This window comes from Bos javanicus, chromosome 1 (assembly GCF_032452875.1).
Source record: "Bos javanicus breed banteng chromosome 1, ARS-OSU_banteng_1.0, whole genome shotgun sequence".
NCBI lineage: Eukaryota > Metazoa > Chordata > Mammalia > Artiodactyla > Bovidae > Bos > Bos javanicus.
The window spans coordinates 127,112,848-127,132,707 of NC_083868.1; the positions used below are offsets into that span (position 1 = coordinate 127,112,848).

Sequence of the window (19,860 nt, forward strand, 5' to 3'; positions counted from 1 at the left end):
ACCCCGTGGACTGCAGCCTACCAGGCTCCTCCGTCCATGGGATTTTCCAGGCAAGAGTACTGGAGTGGGGTGCCATCACCTTCTCCGTCATGTCCAGTTCTAACTGTTCCTTCTTGACCCACATATAGGTTTCTCACAAGACAGATAAGGTGGTCTGGTACTCCCATGTCTTTAAGAATTCTCCAGTTTGTTGTGATCCACATAGTCAAAGGCTTATCACAGTCAATTGAGGCAGAAGTAGATGTTTTTTTTCTGGAACTTCCTTGCTTTCTTAATGATCCAAGGAATGTTGGCAATTTGCTCTCTGATTCCTCTGCCACTTTGAAACCCAGCTTGTACATCTGGAAGTTCTTGGTTCACACACTGCTCAAGCCTAGCTTGAAGGATTTTGAGCATAACCTTGCTAGCATATGAAATGAGCACAATTGTATGGTAGTATGAACATTCTTTGACATTGTCCTTCTTTGGGATTGGAATGAAAACTGACCTTTTTCAGTCCTGTGGCCAGTGCCGAGCTTTCCAAATTTGATGATATATTGATACTTTTAAAATTACAATTATCTCGATCTCAATAATTGATAGAGCAAGTTAACAGAAAATTTGTAAAGATATAGCAGATGTTACAACACTTGAGCAACACTGCTGACCAGCTTGACCTAACTGACATTTATGGAATATTTTCCTCCAATAATAGCAGAATACACATTCTTTTCAAGTGCACATGGAAGATTTACCAAAATTGATCATAAATTTTGATCAGTTGGGTCATAAAACTGGTATGTTTTCCACCCACAGCAGAATTTACTTAGAAATCAACCAAAAAAAATATGAAAATTTAACAAATATGTGAAAACTAAACAGCCCTCTTCTAATAATCCATAGGTCAAAGAAGAAATCAAGAGGGCAATTAGAAAACAGCTTGAGTTGAATAACAATAAAGATACAATATATCAAAATTTGTAGGATGCAACAAAAGAATACATCAGTTCAGTTCAGTTCATTTCAGTCACTCAGTCATGTCCGACTCTTTGTGACCCCATGAATCGCAGCACGCCAGACCTCCCTGTCCATCACCAACTCCCGGAGTTTACCCAAACTCATGTCCATTGAGTTGGTGATGCCATTCAACCATCTCATCCTCCGTCGTCCCCTTCTCCTCCTGCCCTCAATCTTTCACAGCATCAAGGTCTTTTCAAATGAGTCAGGTCTTCGCATCAGGTGGCCAAAGTATTGGAGTTTCAGCTTCAACATCAGTTCTTCCAATGAACACCCAAGATTGGTCTCCTTTAGGATGGACTGGTTGGATCTCCTTGCAGTCCAAGGGACTCTCAAGAGTCTTCTCCAATACCTCAGTTCAAAAGCATCAATTTTTCGGTGCTCAGCTTTCTTTATAGTCCAACTCTCACATCCATACATGACTACTGGAAAAACCATAGCCTTGACTAGATAGACCATTGTTGGCAAAGTAATGTTTGCTTTTTAATATGCTGTCTAGGTTGGTCATAACTTTCCTTCCAAGGAATAAGTGTCTTTTAATTTCATGGCTGCAGTCACTATCTGCAGTGATTTTGTAGCCCAAAAAAATAAAGTCAGCCACTGTTTCCACTGTTTCCCCATCTATTTGCCATGAAGTGATGGGACTGGATGCCATGATCTTAGTTTTCTGAATGTTGAGCTTTAAGCCAACTTTTTCACTCTCTTTCACTTTCATCAAGAGGCTCTTTAGTTCTTCTTCACTTTCTGCCATAAGGGTGGTGTCATCTGTGTATCTGAGGTTATTGATATTTCTCCTGGCAATCTTGATTCCAGCTTGTGCTTCTTCCAGCCCAGTGTTTCTCATGATGTACTCTGCACATAAGTTAAATAAGCAGGGTGACAATATACAGCCTTGACATACTCCTTTCCCGATTTGGAACCAATCTGTTGTTCCATATCTAGTTGTAACTGTTGCTTCCTGACCTGCATACAGATTTCTCAAGAGGCAGGTCAGGTGGTCTGGTATTTCCATCTCTTTCAGAATTTTCCACAGTTTATTGTGATCCACACAGTCAAAGGCTTTGGCATAGTCAATAAAGCAGAAATAGATGTTTTTCTAGAACTTTCTTGCTTTTTCAATGATCCAGCAGATGTTGGCAATTTGATCTTTGGTTCCTCTGCCTTTTCTAAATCCAGCTTGAACATCTGGAAGTTTACAGTTCACGTATTGCTGAAGCCTGGCTTGGAGAATTTTGAGCATTACTTTGCTAGCATGCAGATGAGTGCAATTGTGCAGTAGTTTGAGCACTCTTTGGCTTGCCTTTCTTTGGGTTTGGAATGAAAACTGACCTTTTCCAATCCTGTGGCCACTGCTGAGTTTTCCAAATTTGCTGGCATATTGAGTATACTTAGCATTAATATAAATATTTATATTTGAATTAAAAAGGTTTAAAGTCAATAACTTAAACCTCTACCTTAATAAACTAGAAAGAGAGGAGAGCATATTATACCCAAGGTAAGCAGGATAAAAGAAATGATAAAAAAGAATAGATCAAGGAAATTGAATAAAGATTAACATCAGAAAAAGCCAGAAGTTGTTTTTTTGTAAAGATCAATAAAACTGACAAATTTCCAATCAGATTAATTGGAAAGGAGAAAACAAATCAAGAATTTCAAACATGGAAGAAGTGATATCACTACAGATCCCACATGAAAAAGATTATAAGAAAATATATGAATAACTTGATACCAATACATTTGAAAAGTTAAATGACATGAACAAATTTCTTGAAAAGACACAAAGTTTTACTCAAAAAAAAAAAAAAAAAAGCCAGAACAGCCATCTGTCGATTAAAAAATTGAAGTTGTAGTTTAAATATCTTTCCATAAAGAAAACTCTAAGTCCAGATATCTTCATCATTGAATTTTAGCAAATATTTAGAGATGAAATAATGTGAATTCTACACGACTTATTTCATTAAGTAGAAGAGGAGGAAACACTTCCTAACTCATTCTGTGAGGCCAGAATTACCCTGATCCCCAATACTGGCTGAAGACATTACAAGAGAAGTATAGACTAACATTCTTCATGAACATAGACACAAAAGTTATTTTCTTTTTTTAATTAAAAAAATATTTTCACTGCTGTGCATGGGCTTTTTCCTAGTTGTGGTGAGCAGGGGCTAGTCTCTGCTGCAGCATAAGGGCTTCTCACCATGGTGGCTTCTCTTTTTGTTGAGTACGTGCTCTAGAGTGTGGGCGCAGTAGTTATGGCACATGGGCTTAGCTGCCCCATAGTACATGGAATCTTCCCAGATGAGGGATTGAACCTGTTGTCTCCTGATTCTTAACCACTGGACCACCAGGGAAGTCCAATGCAAAAATGCTTAACAAAATGTTAGCAATATACTAAAAGGATAATACATTAGAATATAGCAAATCTAGTGTTGTACTATGGGTTAACAAAACTAAGTTTACTAATATATTTACTATAAAAAATACCAGCAAAGTTATCCAAGTTGTAAATCTCATCCTTCCTGAATAAGAAAATACATTAGAGAAGGAATTTATTACTTTATAAATAGGGACTTCCCTGGTGATTCAGTGGTTAAGAATTAGCCTTCCAACACAGAGGATGTGGGTTGGATCCTTCGTCTGGGAACTAATATCCCATGGGGCAACTAAACCCCTGCACCACAACCACTGAGGCTGAGCTCCAGAGCCTGCAGATCACAACTATTGAAGCCTGTGCACAGCAACGAAGAACGACTGCAGACAAAAAAAATAAATATACAAATAATTATTTTTTAAAAATAGTCTTCAATCAAGCCCTCAAGCCCCAAATCTTGGCTATGCTCTATTGCCCTTGATTGCCCCAAGATGCTATAACTACTGATGTCCTAAGATGGATAACTGTCCTAAGAGCCAATCCAGAAAGCTTTCTCACAGGGCTACCCATGCTCACTTATGGCTTGGCCTACTGGGCATGCATTTTCAGGAGAGTGGACAGGGAGACAATCAAGGGTGGGAAGATAAAAGCGGCAAGGAAATATTCTGTTTTCTAGAAGCTTCCAAGAGTAGCTCTTTCTCCTTTTAAGGAGATTGGGACAATTTTGTAATCAAACACAAAGGAGTGTTCACTCTTGAGTAGGCTGCCTTTCTTCCTCACGTCACATTGCTTAGATTTACATTATATCCTGACCATAGGGAAGAAAAATCTGGAAGTCATACCTCTTGCCTTGCCTTAGTTGTCAATTTTTTAAAATGGGGCTTCTAATGAGGTCTTCAAGACCCATTTGTGGGCTAACATACAACTATCTGCCATGCCATTTTCATGATTTCAGGCCTTCCCACAGATCAGGTACCAATGACAAGATGGATCACTGCTTTCCTGTCAGCTGAAAATCTCACTTGGCACAACTCACAAGCTGCAATTAAATGATTGTCCCCATGATTTAACCCAAGCACCTCATTTTGGAAGGTGAACAAATAAACCATTTTAGTTTTCTACTCACCATGTTAATATTTGAGTTAATTCCAACAAGTCATTTTCTCCTTCTTTTCCCTTTCCATCTATACCATTATCTGCTAAATACAACTTCACTAACCAAGGACCAGTTTCAGTCAAATCTTTAATTTTTTTCTTGATTCCTGTAGAAAGACCAGAGTATTTGATTATTTTTAGACAATAGTTCTCCCATTTCACCACCTTAATTGATTTTAATTTTTAAGATTATACTGATCTAACTTGTGTCGGAGAAGGCAATGGCACCTCACTTTAGTACTCTTGCCTGGAAAATCCCATGAACAGAGGAGCCTGGTAGGCTGCAGTCCATGAGGTCGCTAAGAGTCAGACACAACTGAGCGACATCACTTTCACTTTTCACTTTCCTGCATTGGAGAAGGAAATGGCAACCCACTCCAGTGTTCTTGCCTGGAGAATCCCAGGGACGGGGGAGCCTGGTGGGCTGCCATCTATGGGGTCGCACCAAGTCGGACACGACTGATGCGACTTAGCAGCAGCAGCAGTGGATCAGACAGGCAGCAGACCACCAAACAGTGACCATGACTGTTTTTTGGGTGCAAGTTTGGTTTTGGCAAGTGCTTTGGAGCTTCTTCTTGGTCCAGCCACTGAGGTAGTCATTGCTGATTGTTGTATACAATCCACTTTTTGTCACACATCACAATCCCATTGAGAAATGGTTCATTATTGTGTAGAATAAGTGATGACTCTTCAAAACGATGACTTTTTGATTTGTGGTCAGTTCATGAGGCACCAACTTAACAAGCTTTTTCACTTTTCAAATTTGCTTCAAATGCTGAATGACTGTAGAATAGGTGACGCTGAGTTCTTTGACAATTTCTCATGTAGTTGTAAGAGGATCAGCTTCGATGGTCCTCTCAGTTGGTCGCTGTCAATTTCCAACGGCCAGCCACTATGTTCCTCATCTTTAAGGCTCTCGTCACCTTTGCAAAAGTTCTTGAATACTGTATGTTAGCAGTTCCTGAGCCAAATGCATTGTTGATGTTGTGACTTGTCTCTGCTACTTTGTGACTCATTTTGAACTCGAATAAGAAAATTGTTCAAATTTGCTTTTTGTCTAACATAATTTCCATAGTCTAAAATAAATATAAAATGAACAGCTAGTAATAAGTCATTGGCAAATAAACAAAAAGAAAGAAATACACATTAAAATGATGTATAACACTTATTTAACTGTGAAGAAAGCTGAGCGCTGAAGAATTGATGCTTTTGAACTGTGGTGTTGGAGAAGACTCTTGAGAGTCCCTTGGACTGCAAGGAGATCCAACCAGTCCATTCTAAAGGAGATCAATCCTGGGTGTTCTTTGGAAGGAATGATGCTAAAGCTGAAACTCCAGTACTTTGGCCACCTCATGCGAAGAGTTGACTCATTGGAAAAGACTCTGATGCTGGGAGGGATTGGGGGCAGGAGGAGAAGGGGACGACAGAGGATGAGATGGCTGGATGGCATCACCGACGTGATGGACGTGAGTCTGAGTGAACTCCAGGAGTTAGTGATGGACAGGGAGGCCTGGCGTGCTGCAATTCATGGGGTCACAAAGAGTCGGACATGACTGAGTGACTGAACTGAACTGAACTGAACATAACCACATTTATTTAAGAATGTATTCCAATATGAAATGGCAAATTTCAATAATGCAAAACTGCAATTACTTTTGCACCAACTTAATACAAGGATTCAGCCCTCTAAAAGAGCTTGCAAAGTTATCACATTTTTTGAGTTCTAGAAGGACAAATTTGAAGAAAGAACCATCCTGCCTGAGTTCAGTGGTCCTGGAGCCTGGTTCACCCTCGTTCTATACAGCTTTCACAAAATTCACATTTTGGGGGGGTATTTAATTTTTATTGGAGTGCAGTTGATTCACAGTATCATATTCACATTTGATTTATAAGTTTAGGAGTTTGGCAAAGGAAAAAAAAAAACAGGAAGGAGATAGAGAAAGAGAAAAGAGTTATGGATATAATGCTGGTTTATCCACTCATAAGTGTGAGATGAGAGAGCTAAATCTCCAGTTAGGAAGCTGATGGCTTCCCCTGGGGCCTCCAAGAGTTTGTAGGTAAATGCTTTGTGTGCACTGACCCTGGGAATCACAGCCAACTACTTCACGAGAGGCTTGACTGAACACCAGTGACCTGTTCCAAAGTCAGGAAGAAAATGCATGGAACTTAGAGATAACATATATCTATACACTGTCTTGTGTTGGCGATTCAAAGGATTATAAAGGCTCATTTAGGGACTTTCCTGGTGGTCTGGTGGTTAAGACTCTGCACTTCCAATGCAGGGGGTGTGGGTTGGATCCTGGTGGGGAAACTAAGATTCCCACATGCCGCCTGACCAAAAGAAAAAGAAGGAATGAAGAAATGAAAAGGGAGATTTTAAAGGCTTATTTAAGGAATTTCCTGGCACTCTAGTGGTTAGGACTCAGTGTTTTCATTGCCATGGCCTGGGGTTCAATTCCTAGTCAGGAACTAAGATCCCACAAGCTGTGCATCCAGAAAAAAAAAAAAAAAGCTCATACTAATTTTGCCTGAGGTACTGACTTGAGAATCTAACCCCAGGGCTGGATGGGACTCTTCTGTTCTTGAATTCATTCAGCATTCAACAAATATTTTTGAGCTCTTATTATGTGCCAGCCACAGTTCTAGCTGCTGGGAATTTAACAGGGAGCAAAAGAGACAGAACTTCCTGCCCTCATGAAGCTGAGGGAGTACATTACCTAGTGTGTGGGATGAGCGAAGAAGAGACGAGAGTGGATGATAACTCAGGGTATGTTTTCAAGTCATGAAAGATAACTGACTTTTTAGGGAAACATGACAAATCTGGACATTGGATCATTCTAGCTTGCCAATTTAAAAATAAAAGCATGCTTTTAGAAAAGATCCAATTGGTTTATTTGGATATAAATGTAATCTGCTGAGTTACTAAAGGAAATAGGATTTATTTTCCTTCAAGACATAGTTGGAGGGATGACAACTAGCCTATCCTTTAGTTTTACTGAAGATAAGCCTAACTGGTCCACCCCTCATTTGTCCTTACATTCAGGGTATGAGAATGATAGCTAATGACAGCCATTATGAATAATATAACAGTGCCAATGTCCTAGCACAGCATCTGGCACACCATAGGTATTTAATAACTGTTTCTTGAATAAATGAGTGAATCAATGAATAAGTGTAATCCTGTTGTAGAAAATTTTATCTCACCATTCATTGTATTTCCAAGCCTGGTATAGTTAATAATGCCTTGAGACACACAACTCATGAACATGAAGAAAGTATGATTTTTCTGTTTTTGACATCTCTTCACAAATACAAATGCCTTTGAGAAGTTGACTACCCAGAATGATTAACAATGTGGATACTGATTGCAGGTGGCACTCATTTCTGTTTGCCCACTCCTGGCATGCCAGAAAGCAGCAGTGAGGAAGCATGAGGCCAAGGGGGCCAAGGCCAAAGGCCAAATTCCTGTGCAGCTGCTCAGCTTTGCAAGGAAAGAAACAAAATGGTCTCAGTCAGTCATCATCCTGCACTGAGCCAGCGTGGCATTAATGTGTGCAACTGGAGAGGAAGGAGGCTCCCCAGCTTGTTATTGTCCTGGTCCAGCTTGCATTCCCATGGATAAAACAATCCAAATCTCACTCCAACTGGTAAGAGAGGTAATAATGTCATCTGGGCCCATGAAAAATAACCAGTTTAGAAAGTGCTAGTCCAAGGCACTCTCCAGAATTTAGACCTCTAGGGAGTCCCACATGCCCTGTTAGAGGGTAGGAAGGCTAATGCTGCCTTAGGTCAGGGGACTTCCTGCTCCAAGACCCTAACTAAATTTCAAGCAGAATCAAATTCTCTTCTTTGAATGGGAAACAAATTTCTTGGAGTAAGAGTGAGTCCATGCTCAGCTCCTGGTAATACTTGATCCACCCCAGCTGTATTCACTCCAGCCTAGTTTTACCTAATCTTACACCTCTTTAAACAAAAACAAGCTCACCAACAATGAGCACTTTAATTGACCCTCCTCTGTCTCAGAGACCTTAGTAGTGGAATAGCAATGCCTGCTGTGCCTGCGACAGAATGGTGTACTGAAATGAGAAGAATCTCCAGGTTTGAAACCTCTCTGAAAAATGCTGTGTGACTCCCCAGAAAGTCACTTAACTTCTCTGAACCTAAATGTCCCCATTGCTGACATATAGATCATAATACTCATATCCTGGGCTTCCCAGTTGGCACTAGTGGTAAAGAACCTGCCTGCCAATGCAGGAGACATAGAGACATAGGTTCGATCCCTGGGTCAGGAAGATCCCTTAGAGGAGGGCATGACAACCCACTCCAGTATTCTTCCTGGAGAATCCCATGGACAGAGGAGCCTGGCGGGCTACAGTCCATAGGGTTGCAAAGAGACACAGCCAAAGTGACTTGGAACGCACACATGCACTCATATCCTAAATGCATTGTGAAGACTGACTGGGAAGCATGGTGGAATAAAGATTGCAGAGTCATGTAGTGCACAGCAAATATTACTGCCTAACTTTCCAGCTTCATTTCTGGATTGTGTGTCATTGAAATCCTGGGATGGGTCCAACCTGATGGAGAACCTCCAGGTATAAAATGTCCCCACTTCTGCCAGTGCCTCCCTGAGGATCAGATACATGTTTCTGACAACTGCATGCCTCACCAGGGAGCCATACCACAGATCCAATGTAGACTTGCCCTACCTTGAGCTTCCTCCCATTTTCTCTTCAATTAATCTCTGAGATTCCCCAGCTATTCCTGATTTCAGAACCTTTCTTACCACCCTCACTAGGTCCTGTCAGTTCTCCTTCCTAAATATATCTAGACTCTATATTTCCATCACTGCAGTCTCAGTTCTGCCCTCTATCTTCTTTTGCCTGATCTGTAAAAACCTCTAAACTAGTCTCCCATTGTCCTGATGTCCATCTCTAAAACAAGTGCTGCAAAGCTGCTGGAGGTTCTTTTTAAAAATCCAGCTCTTATTATGTCACTGTCTTGTTCCAAATGCATCATGGCTCCCCCTCTGCACACAGAAGAAAGTCCTGTTCCTTAACAACATTTGTGGCTTTTGGCCATATGTGTCCACTGGCCTCCAGCCCTCTCCCCATAATCACTCTGCAGTGAATGTCACACTTTCCAGATGCTGAACACTCCAGGCACTTTCACCCCGAGCCTTTTCTCACCTGGTTCCCTTTGCCTTGGAGAAGGAAATAGCAACCCACTCAAGTACTCTTGCCTGGAAAATCTCATGGATGGAGAAGCCTGGTAGGTTACAGTCCATGGGGTCGCAAAGAGTTGGACACGGGTCGCAAAGAGTTGGACACGACTGAGCGACTCGACTCCACTTCACTTCACTTCCCTTCCCTTTGCCTAGAATGCTCTCTCTTTCACAGCTGATGAACCTCTTCTCATTCCTTCCAGCTGCTGTGCTGTGCTGTGCTAAATCGCTTCAGCTGTGTCCGATTCTTTGTGACCCTGTGGACTGTAGCCTGCCAGGCTCCTCTGTCTGTGGAATTATCCAGGCAAGAATACTAGAGTGGGCTTCCATGCCCTCCTCCAGGAAATCTTCCCCACCCAGGGATCAAACCTGTGTCTCTTTCTCCTCCTGCATTGGCAGGCAGGTTCTTTACCACTAGCCCCACCTGGGAAGCCCCATTCCTTCCAGAGAGAGCTGTTTCCCATATGAGCCCACATCCAAAGATCAAGTGTAAATTTTTATGGAGCCAGAAATTCCCATCTAGCCTCTTCTGAGACCAACAGATGGGTATCACTCATTCCGGTGGGCATCAGAATGCGAACCATTACTCAGTGTTCATCTGTGGATGCCAGGTCCCGGTAGGACCTTCTTCTTGAAGTTGGCTTTTGTCTTTTTAAACTTATTAAAACAGCTTATTTCCATCAACAAGGAGCATGTGCGATTTTCTGTGTGATTACCAGAGGTTTATCAGCCAGAATATAAATCCTATTGATTGCAGGACTTAAGGAAGCAAAGTGTAATTAGTGTTGGGTGATTCACACCTTGGACCTTGGAACCTGTCCACAAAGATTCCATTGTCTAGCTATCACTCAGGATAAAATCTTGAGTAAAACAATTTCTGGATTATAACCAGTAATTTCCTGACTTGGAACTAATAAAGCTGTTTTGAAGATTACATCTTGACTTTTGAACTTGACCCTTGCATTCCTTAAAGCCACTAGCATTCCTATGGTCTGTGGCAATGATATAAACACGAATAGTTTATTTGGGGAAGTGAATTTGCCACCTGAGTGACTTTAGTACTGTAGGAAGGGTCTGTTCTGGAATAGAAAATGGCAACCTACTCCAGTATTCTTGCCTGGAAAATTTCATGGATAGAGGAGCCTGGTAGGCTTCAGTCCACAGGGGTGCAAAGAATCGGATACAATTGAAAGCACATACAAGCTTGGGGACTGAGCATGTGTCAGATTTTGCTCCCTGAACACATCTAAGCCATATGTTTGGGGCTCCCAGTTCTAAATCCTTGAGAGTTAGGACAATCCTGGAAACTATGGTGTGGGGCTTGGGCTGGGAAATGGAGCAGACCCAGGGGACAGAGCACTCCTAAGTCCTTGCTGGGTCTTCTGAACTTTGAGGGCCTTGAGGTGACATGACAAGTCAAGCTGAATGGGGCACAGGGAGCTGTCTTATCTGCAGATGACTATTTCTGATGACCTCTCAGTGATTTTCAGTGTTCATCCATCCTCTGGCTCCTTATGGACCTGACAAGCGTGTGACTAGGGTAGGCCAAGCCAGACCTCACCCACGTGAGTGCTGATGTTGTCAAGTTCCTGTAATTCATTTGGAAGGAATAGAAAGGGTGTCAGGCTTCTGAATAGGGGTATAGTAGAGTTCAACTTTCCAAGCAGCAGACCAAAAGCCTCTTGTCCACAAAGGGGCGAGCATAAAAATAGTTTGGCTGTTTCCAATTGGGACCAAATGGAAACCATCTGGACTCCTCACCCAGGAGGTTGATGTAAATCAGCTCTATCTGACTCTTATTTTGAAACATGTAGAACTCTTCTACCAAAGACCAACCTCATCCTCAGACAAATAAACACCTTATGACTGTGAAAGTAACTATCCAGTATAGGAAGCTATTTTTTAATTTGCTTTGTGAAGTCTGGATAGCATGAAAATGCTCTACTTTGACAAGAGGCTACAAAGTAAATAAATATTAGATACAAAGTGGTTTCTATTGATTCCAGGCACAGAATTCCTTGGGAGACAAAAGACTTTAATGCTCCCATTGTCTATTGGATTAAGTCCAAACTTTTGGCCTGGCATGCAATCCTCCTTAATGTGACCCACCCCTCTTGCCATGTCTACCCTCCCATGTACTCTTGTTCCAGCTAAGATTATAGGCTTGTGGCTTGCATTGCCTTTTTTTTTTTTTTTTTTAATTTTTAAAATGTATTTATTTATGTCTGTGCTGAGTCTTCATCCCTGCTGTATGGACTTTTCTCTAGTTGTGGTGAGCGGGGGCTACTCCCTAGTTTCAGCGCGTGGGCTTCTCATTGCCGGAGCTTCTCTTGTCGCTGAGCACGGGCCATAGAACGCGAGGGCTTCAGTTGTGGTTCCCGGGCTCCAAAGCACAGGCTCAGTAGCTGTGGTGCACAGGTTTAGTTCTTTCTCCGAATATGGGATCTTCCTGCATCAGGGATTGAACCCATGTCTCCTGTATCGGCAGGTGGATTCTTTACCCCTGTGAGCTGCCAAGGAAGTCCTGCATTGTTTTTTAATTTAAAAATGTTTTTAAATAGTGCTAGTGGATTTTGGAAAATCTACTAAAGGGGGAAAGAGGAAGGAGGAAGAGGAGGAGGAGGAGCACCATACTAGGTTATCATTTGTTTTAGACAGTTGCCATTTGGGAATATTTTCAACCAAAAATGCTCTCAGAGGAGTTGGCTGGGGTTCCTCTGGGGATGAGGAGGATCAGTGTGTCCAAGCCAGGTTGCCGTACAGAGGACAGTCCTTACACTGGGCTGGATGACATCTGAGGGGATAGGACTGTTGAGTCACTATTCAGCAGAAAGACTATTCACATCAGACAACAGCCAGGGCCTGATAAATGTTCTCACTTTACCTTTTCATCTGGCTTTTTTAGATCACTAAATTATATTTTTTTCAAATTCAGTGAGATTTCACAGAAAAGAAACAAGAATAATTCAAGGACAGAAAAAAGACCACATAAGAACAGATTAAAATTGGGGATGAGAAAGCCAAAGGGTGAAAAGCTTCATTATAAGGGCCTACTACCACAAATTACAAAACAAAAAAAAAGTGGACTAAAACAGAATAATAGAAAGTTAGGCTAGCCTCCACGAGGAATTTCCCAAAGACTGCCCATGACACATCCAGTGATCAATCATCTTGTGCTGTCTCTTCGTAACTTCAAAATGTTAAAGCTAGAGTGGAATTTAGGAAGCTGTGAGCACAAGTCCTTGACTTGCAAAACAGGAGGCTGAGACTATCAGGGCGAGTACTGGGAATGGAATCCTGGTTCCCTACCATTTAGTGCAAACCTTTAACACTTGGACAGCTTCTCTCTTAGTTTAATCTTGCTCAGAGGTTATGGAGCTGGTGACTTCTTAAAATTCCCTCTAAATTACCCTGTTTCTACCTTTTTTAAACTGGAGCATAATTGCTTTACATTGTTGTGATGGTCTCTGATGTGCAGCAATTCGAATCAGTCATGATTTTACATACGTTCCCTCTCTCTTGAGTCTCCCTCCTCCCCTCATCCCATCCCTCTAGGTCGTCACAGAGTGCCAGGCTGGGCTCCCTGTGTTAATCAGCAGCTTCCTGCTAGTTGTCTAGCCTTCACATGGCAGTGTATTTTTGTCGATGCTACTCTCAATTTGCCCTATCCACGCCTTCCCCTGCCATGTCCAGCAGACTGTTTTTCTAGATTCCACATACATGTGTGTGTGCGTGTGTGTTAATATACAATATTTGCTTTTCTCTTTCTGACTTACTTCACTCTGGATAAAAGGCTCTAGGTTCATCCACCTCACTACAACTGACTCAAATTTGTTCCTTTTTATGGCCGAGTAATATTCCATTGTATATATGTACGACAGCCTCTTTATCCATTCATCTGTCGATGGACATCTAGGTTGCTTCTGTGTCCTGGCTATTGCAAATAGCGTTGCAATAAACATTGGGGTGCATGTGTCTTTTTGGATTGTGGTTTTCTCAAGGTATATGCTCCATTTCTACCTCTAAGGAATGAGCAGAGGAAAAGAGTTTCCAAGCTGAATTTATCAGGCCTTCTGTTTATTGCAGAGTGTTCCTGTAATTTTTTTTTTTTTTTTGGACTTGTTGAATGTGGCAGAGTCATATTCCTCTGGTGGTTATAGTTCCCGTGGGTATGGCTAAGCTGGTCAGTACTAGGTTTATATGAAGCCATCAGACACTGAGTCTTTTTCTGCACTTGAATTTTTCTCTCTGTTTGGGGTAATTACTTTAGTAATTACACACAGGCTATGAAAGGAGGAAGTGATTTACAAGATGAATGAAGTAAGAGGAACAGTTTAAATAACCAAAAATACCTTTTTTTCTCTTCTTCCCTGAGGTAGGTTTCACTGTTACAGCCCTGGATGACTCTGCAATCTGGTTCAGAGGTGAACTTCCTCTCTGTCTGGCTGTATGAAAAAAATTAAAAGGTTAAAAAAAATAATAATTCAAAGTTGCATGCATGGATTTTTGACACTCTCTAATATCATTTATTGCCTTCATTTTATGTATACTTTGGGCAGAGGTATTTCTCATAAAAAAGAATTATCTGACCCACTGACTTCACTTCTGTCTTGTCTTTTTCATGTTTCTCCCCTCAAAGGCTTGAAGAAAGCATGCAGCCAGGCAGCACCTGAAGAACCAACCTGAGGTCCGTGTGTAAACCCTTCTTTCAGTTCCACAGTTGCCCTCTATACCAGTGGCTCCATTCTCAGGAATTAGTAAGAATGTAGCAGAGAAGAAAACATTTTTGGCACATTTAAATACATATATTGGAGACAACCCTAGTGGCCCAGTAGTTAAGAATCCACCTTCCAAAGCCAGGGACACAGGTTCGATTCCTGGTCCAGAAAGATTCCACATGCCTTGGAGAAACTAAGCCCATGCACTACAACTACTGAGCCTGAGCACCCTAGAGCCCCACAACTTCTCAAGAGAAGCCACTGTTGCAACTAGAGAGTAACCACTGCTTGCTGCAACTAGAGAAAGCCTACATGCAGCAGCAGAGACCTGGCGCAGTCAAAAATAAAAATAAATAGGTAAAATTATAAAATAAATAAGTATACATTCTGATATATTATCACACTAGGGTCACTCTGGACCCTTCTTTCCCTCTCTCTCACACCCCACATCCCATCGACCAGGAAGCAGTGTAGATGTAGAGCATCCTCTGCTGCCGTCTCGTCTCACCTGGGTGGAACCCTCTCACCTCTCACCACCACTGCTCATCTGAGTGACAACAGCCTCCCAGAAGGTCTCTGTGCCCCCCACCCACACTGAGTCTGTTTGCCACACAGACTGAGTGGTCCTTCTCAAACCTAAGTCCCGACTCAGTCCTGATTCCTCTGTGTTTTCCTAGCTAACAAGGAAGGCACGTGACTCCTGGCCCCGGGACTGCCCAGGCACCTGCTGCTCCTTGTGTGCCGGCCTTGGGGTGTTCCTGGAACACTCCTCATTTATCTGCAGGCTCGATCCCTCCCCTCCTGTGTCTGTGCACAAGTGCCACCTCTTCAAGGAAGCCTATACTCAACCATCTATTTAAAGTCACTCTAGGGACTTCCCTGGTGGTCCAGGGGTTAAGAATCTGCCTTGCAACGCAGGTGATGCCGGTTCGATTCCTGGTGAGGAAACTAAGATCCCACATGCCAGGGGTTAACTAAGCTCCTGTGTTACAACTACTGAGCCCACGCACTCTGAAGCCTATGTGCAACAATGAAAGATCACACAACAAAGATCCTGAGTTCTGCAACCAAGACCCAACACAGCCAAATAAATAAATGCTAAGATAAAAATAAAGTCACTAAATTCACATGCCTTTTGGCCCTAATTCTACTTCTAAGAATTTTCCGTATTGCTATATTTGCACCTGACCGTGTGTGTGTGTGTGTGTGTATTAGCAAACTATAAAGCTTTTTGTATTTGAGGATAAAAATAAAATAAAACCACACCCCAATCATTTTTTCCTTCCCCAGGTTCCCAAACTTACGTACCTTGATTGTTTTTTCCTTTTTTCCACAGCAGTTATCATCTTATAGTAAACTATAGCTGGTATATATTTGTTATGCTTTTTAAAAGTTGTCTGACTCCCCCCACCGCTCACACACACACACGTACACAAGCACACTGTGTTCCCAGCCCTCTCCTCAGGGCAGGGATCTTTGTTTTATGCTCTAACATGTGTGTAAGGAAAGACACAGGTAAACACACACACACATACATATGATAAAGGAAAGAAGGAGCGTTATTCCCAAAATTGCATTTTATACATTATAACAAGTAATTAAGAAAGCAAACTTGTCATTGGATAGTGAGGCATTCATGCCTCCTTGGTGGTCGGCAGTAGAAAGCTTCTGTGCCCACCTCTGGCAAGAAGCTACCAGGAGCCTCAAGTAGCTCACAGAGCAGAAAAGGAAATCAAACATTTGGGCCTTACGAAGCATTGGCCTCAAGACATTTTTGCCTTCAATAACACCCTAGAGGGAAATGGAAAATTTATAAACAATCTTGTAACTTTTTAGTTTGGTATCTACACTTGTTCATCATAAGTTTTAAACTTTCAAAGGATGAAAATTCTAACATATAGAAAATATTGACATTTAAAAATAAAATCTAGGGTGAGGAGAGGGATAAATTAGGAGTTTGGGATTAACATATACACACTGCTGCTGCTGCTGCTGCTAAGTCGCTTCCGTTGTGTCTAACTCTGTGCGACCCCATAGATGGCAGCCCACCAGGCTCCCCCATCCCTGGGATTCTCCAGGCAAGAACACTGGAGTGGGGTGCCATTTCCTTCTCCAATGCATGAAAGGGAAAAGTGAAAGTGAAGTCGCTCAGTCATGTCCAGTTCTTAGCGATCCCATGGACTGCAGCCTACTAGGCTCCCCCATCCATGGGATTTTATAGGCAAGAGTACTGGAGTAGGGTGCCATTGCCTTCTCTGATATACACACTGCTATATATAAAGTAGATAACCAACAAGGACCTCCTGTATAGTGCAGGAAACTATAATAAATATTTTGTAATGACCTATAAGGGAAAAAAATCTGAAAAAAGTTATATATGTATATGTAACTGAATCACTTTACATGATTCCCTTTTTTCCTGTGTTTTTACTAGTATTTTCATTTTAATAACTCTATAGAATTTTATATTTGAAAGTCATTTATGGGTCATCCTATAATACTTCTCTGTAAAAAAAAATGCTTCACTTACAAGTATTTAAATTTTAAAAATTTGTTGTGATCATAAGCCTCTAAAGTATTAAAAAGTCTTCTGTAGTTATTACTCAATGTTTAGACATATGCAATTGATGAATACAATATATTTTATATATTTTGATAAATCCTAATTAAATACAAAAATAAAATTTTATTGACCACCTCTCCCAAAGAGATGGATGGTGCTGTTTTATTTATTTTTATAATTAATTCATGTATTTATTAAAAAATATCACTGCTAAAATGAAGCAGACTTCAGCATCAGTGCTTTTTCTCTTTTTTATTGCTATAGTCGTAACTGCTGAGAAATCTTATTCATATGGATGGGAATGGGATAATAGCTTCAGCAGATTTACTCTCTCTTGTCCTCCAAAGACAGGACACCCAGTTCAAATTAAATGTCAGATAAACAAAGAATAATCATTTTAAGTGTATCCCAAACATTGCATGGAACATACTTATAATTAATTAATGGCACCCCACTCCAGTACTCTTGCCTGGAAAATCCCATGGATGGAGGAGCCTGGTAGGCTGCAGTCCATGGGGTCGAAAAGAGTCAGACACGACTGAGCGACTTCGTTTTCACTTTTCACTTTCATGCATTGAAGGAAATGGCAACCCACTCCAGTGTTCTTGCCTGGAGAATCCCAGGGACGGGGGAGCCTGGTGGGCTGCCGTCTATGGGGTCGCACAGAGTCAGACACGACTAAAGTGACTTAGCAGCAGCATCTAAAATTCAAATAAATCCCAGGAGTTTTATCACAGCAGTATTATTCAATTATTTGAACTCCTGCGTGTGTGCCAATTGCTCAGTCATTTCTGACTCTTTGCAACCCCATGGACTGTAGCCCATCAGGCTCCTCTGTCCACAGGGTTTTTCAGGCAAGCATACTGGAGTGGGTTGCCATTTCCCTCCTCCAGGTGATCTTCTCAACCAAGGGATGGAACCCGCGTCCCCTGTGTCTCCTGCATTGCAGGGGAATTCTTTACCTGCTGAGCCATCAGGGAAGCCCTTGAACTCCTGAGTTATGGGCTAAAAACTATATAGTGATTGACCAAAAAAAAATTTGTGTGTGTGTGTGTGTGATAAAGTTTTATTAAAGTATAAAAGAGATAGAGAAAGCTTCCGACATAGACATCAAAAGGGGGCAGAAGTAGTACCCTCCTGCTAGTCTTTAGTAGGAAGTTATATACCTACTAGCAGGCTGCTAATTAGAGAAAAGAAATATCTCAAAACTCAGAGACTGGCACCAGGCCCCTCACCTCAACATACATTTTGAGATAACATTGGCACAAGGTGAGTTGTCCTGGATCATAAAACAATTGACATGAATCTTGAAGAAAGGCAGTTTTCCAAGCAAAGACATAGTCTCATTAACATGGCTTAAGATAACATTTGCATGAGTAAAACATACTGGTTTGTAATGTCATTTCTGAGTCTTAGGCCAACCGGAACTGGAACCAATTTAAAGAAAGACAGAATCTAGGGTAAATACATAGTTCATTAACATAGTTTAAGAAAAACATTTCCATGAGAAAAATGTACTGGTTAGTTCAAGGTTTGAGAAAAGTTAAGTTCAGGTGGAACCAGGCATCATCATGGCAACATAGAATTTTATTTTATTTTTTTTATTAAAAATTTTTTTTTTAAATGATCTATTTATAACTTAATTCCTCCTTCAATTTTGTTAAAAGCAAAAATTCGAAGCCATGTGACCTGTAAAACATGATTTATTTCTGAGTTATTAGAGTCATTCATTTTTTTTTAAACACACTCATATTTTGAACTATCTCTTTGTTTCTGAACCCTAGGGGAGATACTCTGCTCAGATACTTGATGGGGGACAGGTGTGCCTTTCTTTCACAAAGTAGAATGATGATTGTGACCAATGATACCAACCACAGGTACTGGGTCATTATGAAAGGTGAGAATCTGGACATTTTAAGAAACCATCCACATTCCCACAAACGTTGCTACTGGGAAGTTTGTGTGTACTCTTTGTCTTAATGTGTTTGGGCTTTTATAACAAAACACCGTGGACTGGGTGGCTTATAAACAATAATTATTCTTCACAGTCCAGAAGAGGCTGGGAAGTCCAAGATCCAGGTACCAGCAGATTCAGTGTCTGGTGAGAGCCTGCATCCTGGTTCACAGATGGCTGTCTTCTTGCTATAATCCCACAAGGTGAAACAGTAAGGGAACTCTGGGGTCTCTCTCTTTATTTTTGGCTGTGCTGGGTCTTCAGTGTTCTTCCCTTATGGCTTAGCTGGTAAAGAATCTGCCTGCAACGCGGAAGACCTGCGCTTGATCCCTGGGTTGGGAAGATCCCCTGGAGAAGGGAAAGTCTACCCACTCCAGTATTCTGGCCTGGAGAACTCCATGGACTGGGTTTGTGCACAGGTCTTCTCTAGTTGCAGAGAGCGGGGGCTACTCCCTAGTTGCAATGCTTTGGCTTCTCATCGTGGTTGCTTCTCTTGTTGTGGAGCATAGCCTCTAGAGCACACAGGCTTCATTAATTGCAGCTCATGGGCTCAGTTGCCCTGCAGCATGTGGAATCTTTCCATGTCTCCCGCATTGGCAGGTGGATTCTTAACCACTGGGCCACCAAGGAAGCCCAAGATTAGTGTTCTTGTCAGAAACCAGAGAGCTTGCTCTGTCTGCCTTCACACACCTAGGAAAGACCCTGTGAGGACAAAGCAAGAGGGGGGCCATCAGCTGGCCAGGAAGAGAGCTCTTATCAGGAACCAAAGCAGTTGTAACATAGACCACAAACTTAGTGGCTTAAAATAGTACACGTGTATCATTTTACAACTCTGGGGGTCAGAGTCCAAAAGGGCTCCTATAGGCAAAAGTCAAGGTGTCA

At 41.6% G+C, this 19,860-nt stretch overlaps 1 protein-coding gene across 1 annotated transcript in view; it reads right to left on the reverse strand.

Annotated features, from left to right (window-relative positions):
- Positions 1-19,860, reverse strand: part of LOC133249441 (uncharacterized) — a 60,887-nt gene that overhangs the window by 21,874 nt on the left and 19,153 nt on the right. The window contains exons 7-8 of the mRNA XM_061419882.1: positions 14,096-14,188; positions 4,491-4,626 (exon numbers count right to left, since the gene is read on the reverse strand). Coding sequence (XP_061275866.1) covers positions 4,491-4,626; positions 14,096-14,188 — 229 coding nt within the window. The remainder of the gene's footprint in view (positions 1-4,490; positions 4,627-14,095; positions 14,189-19,860) is intronic.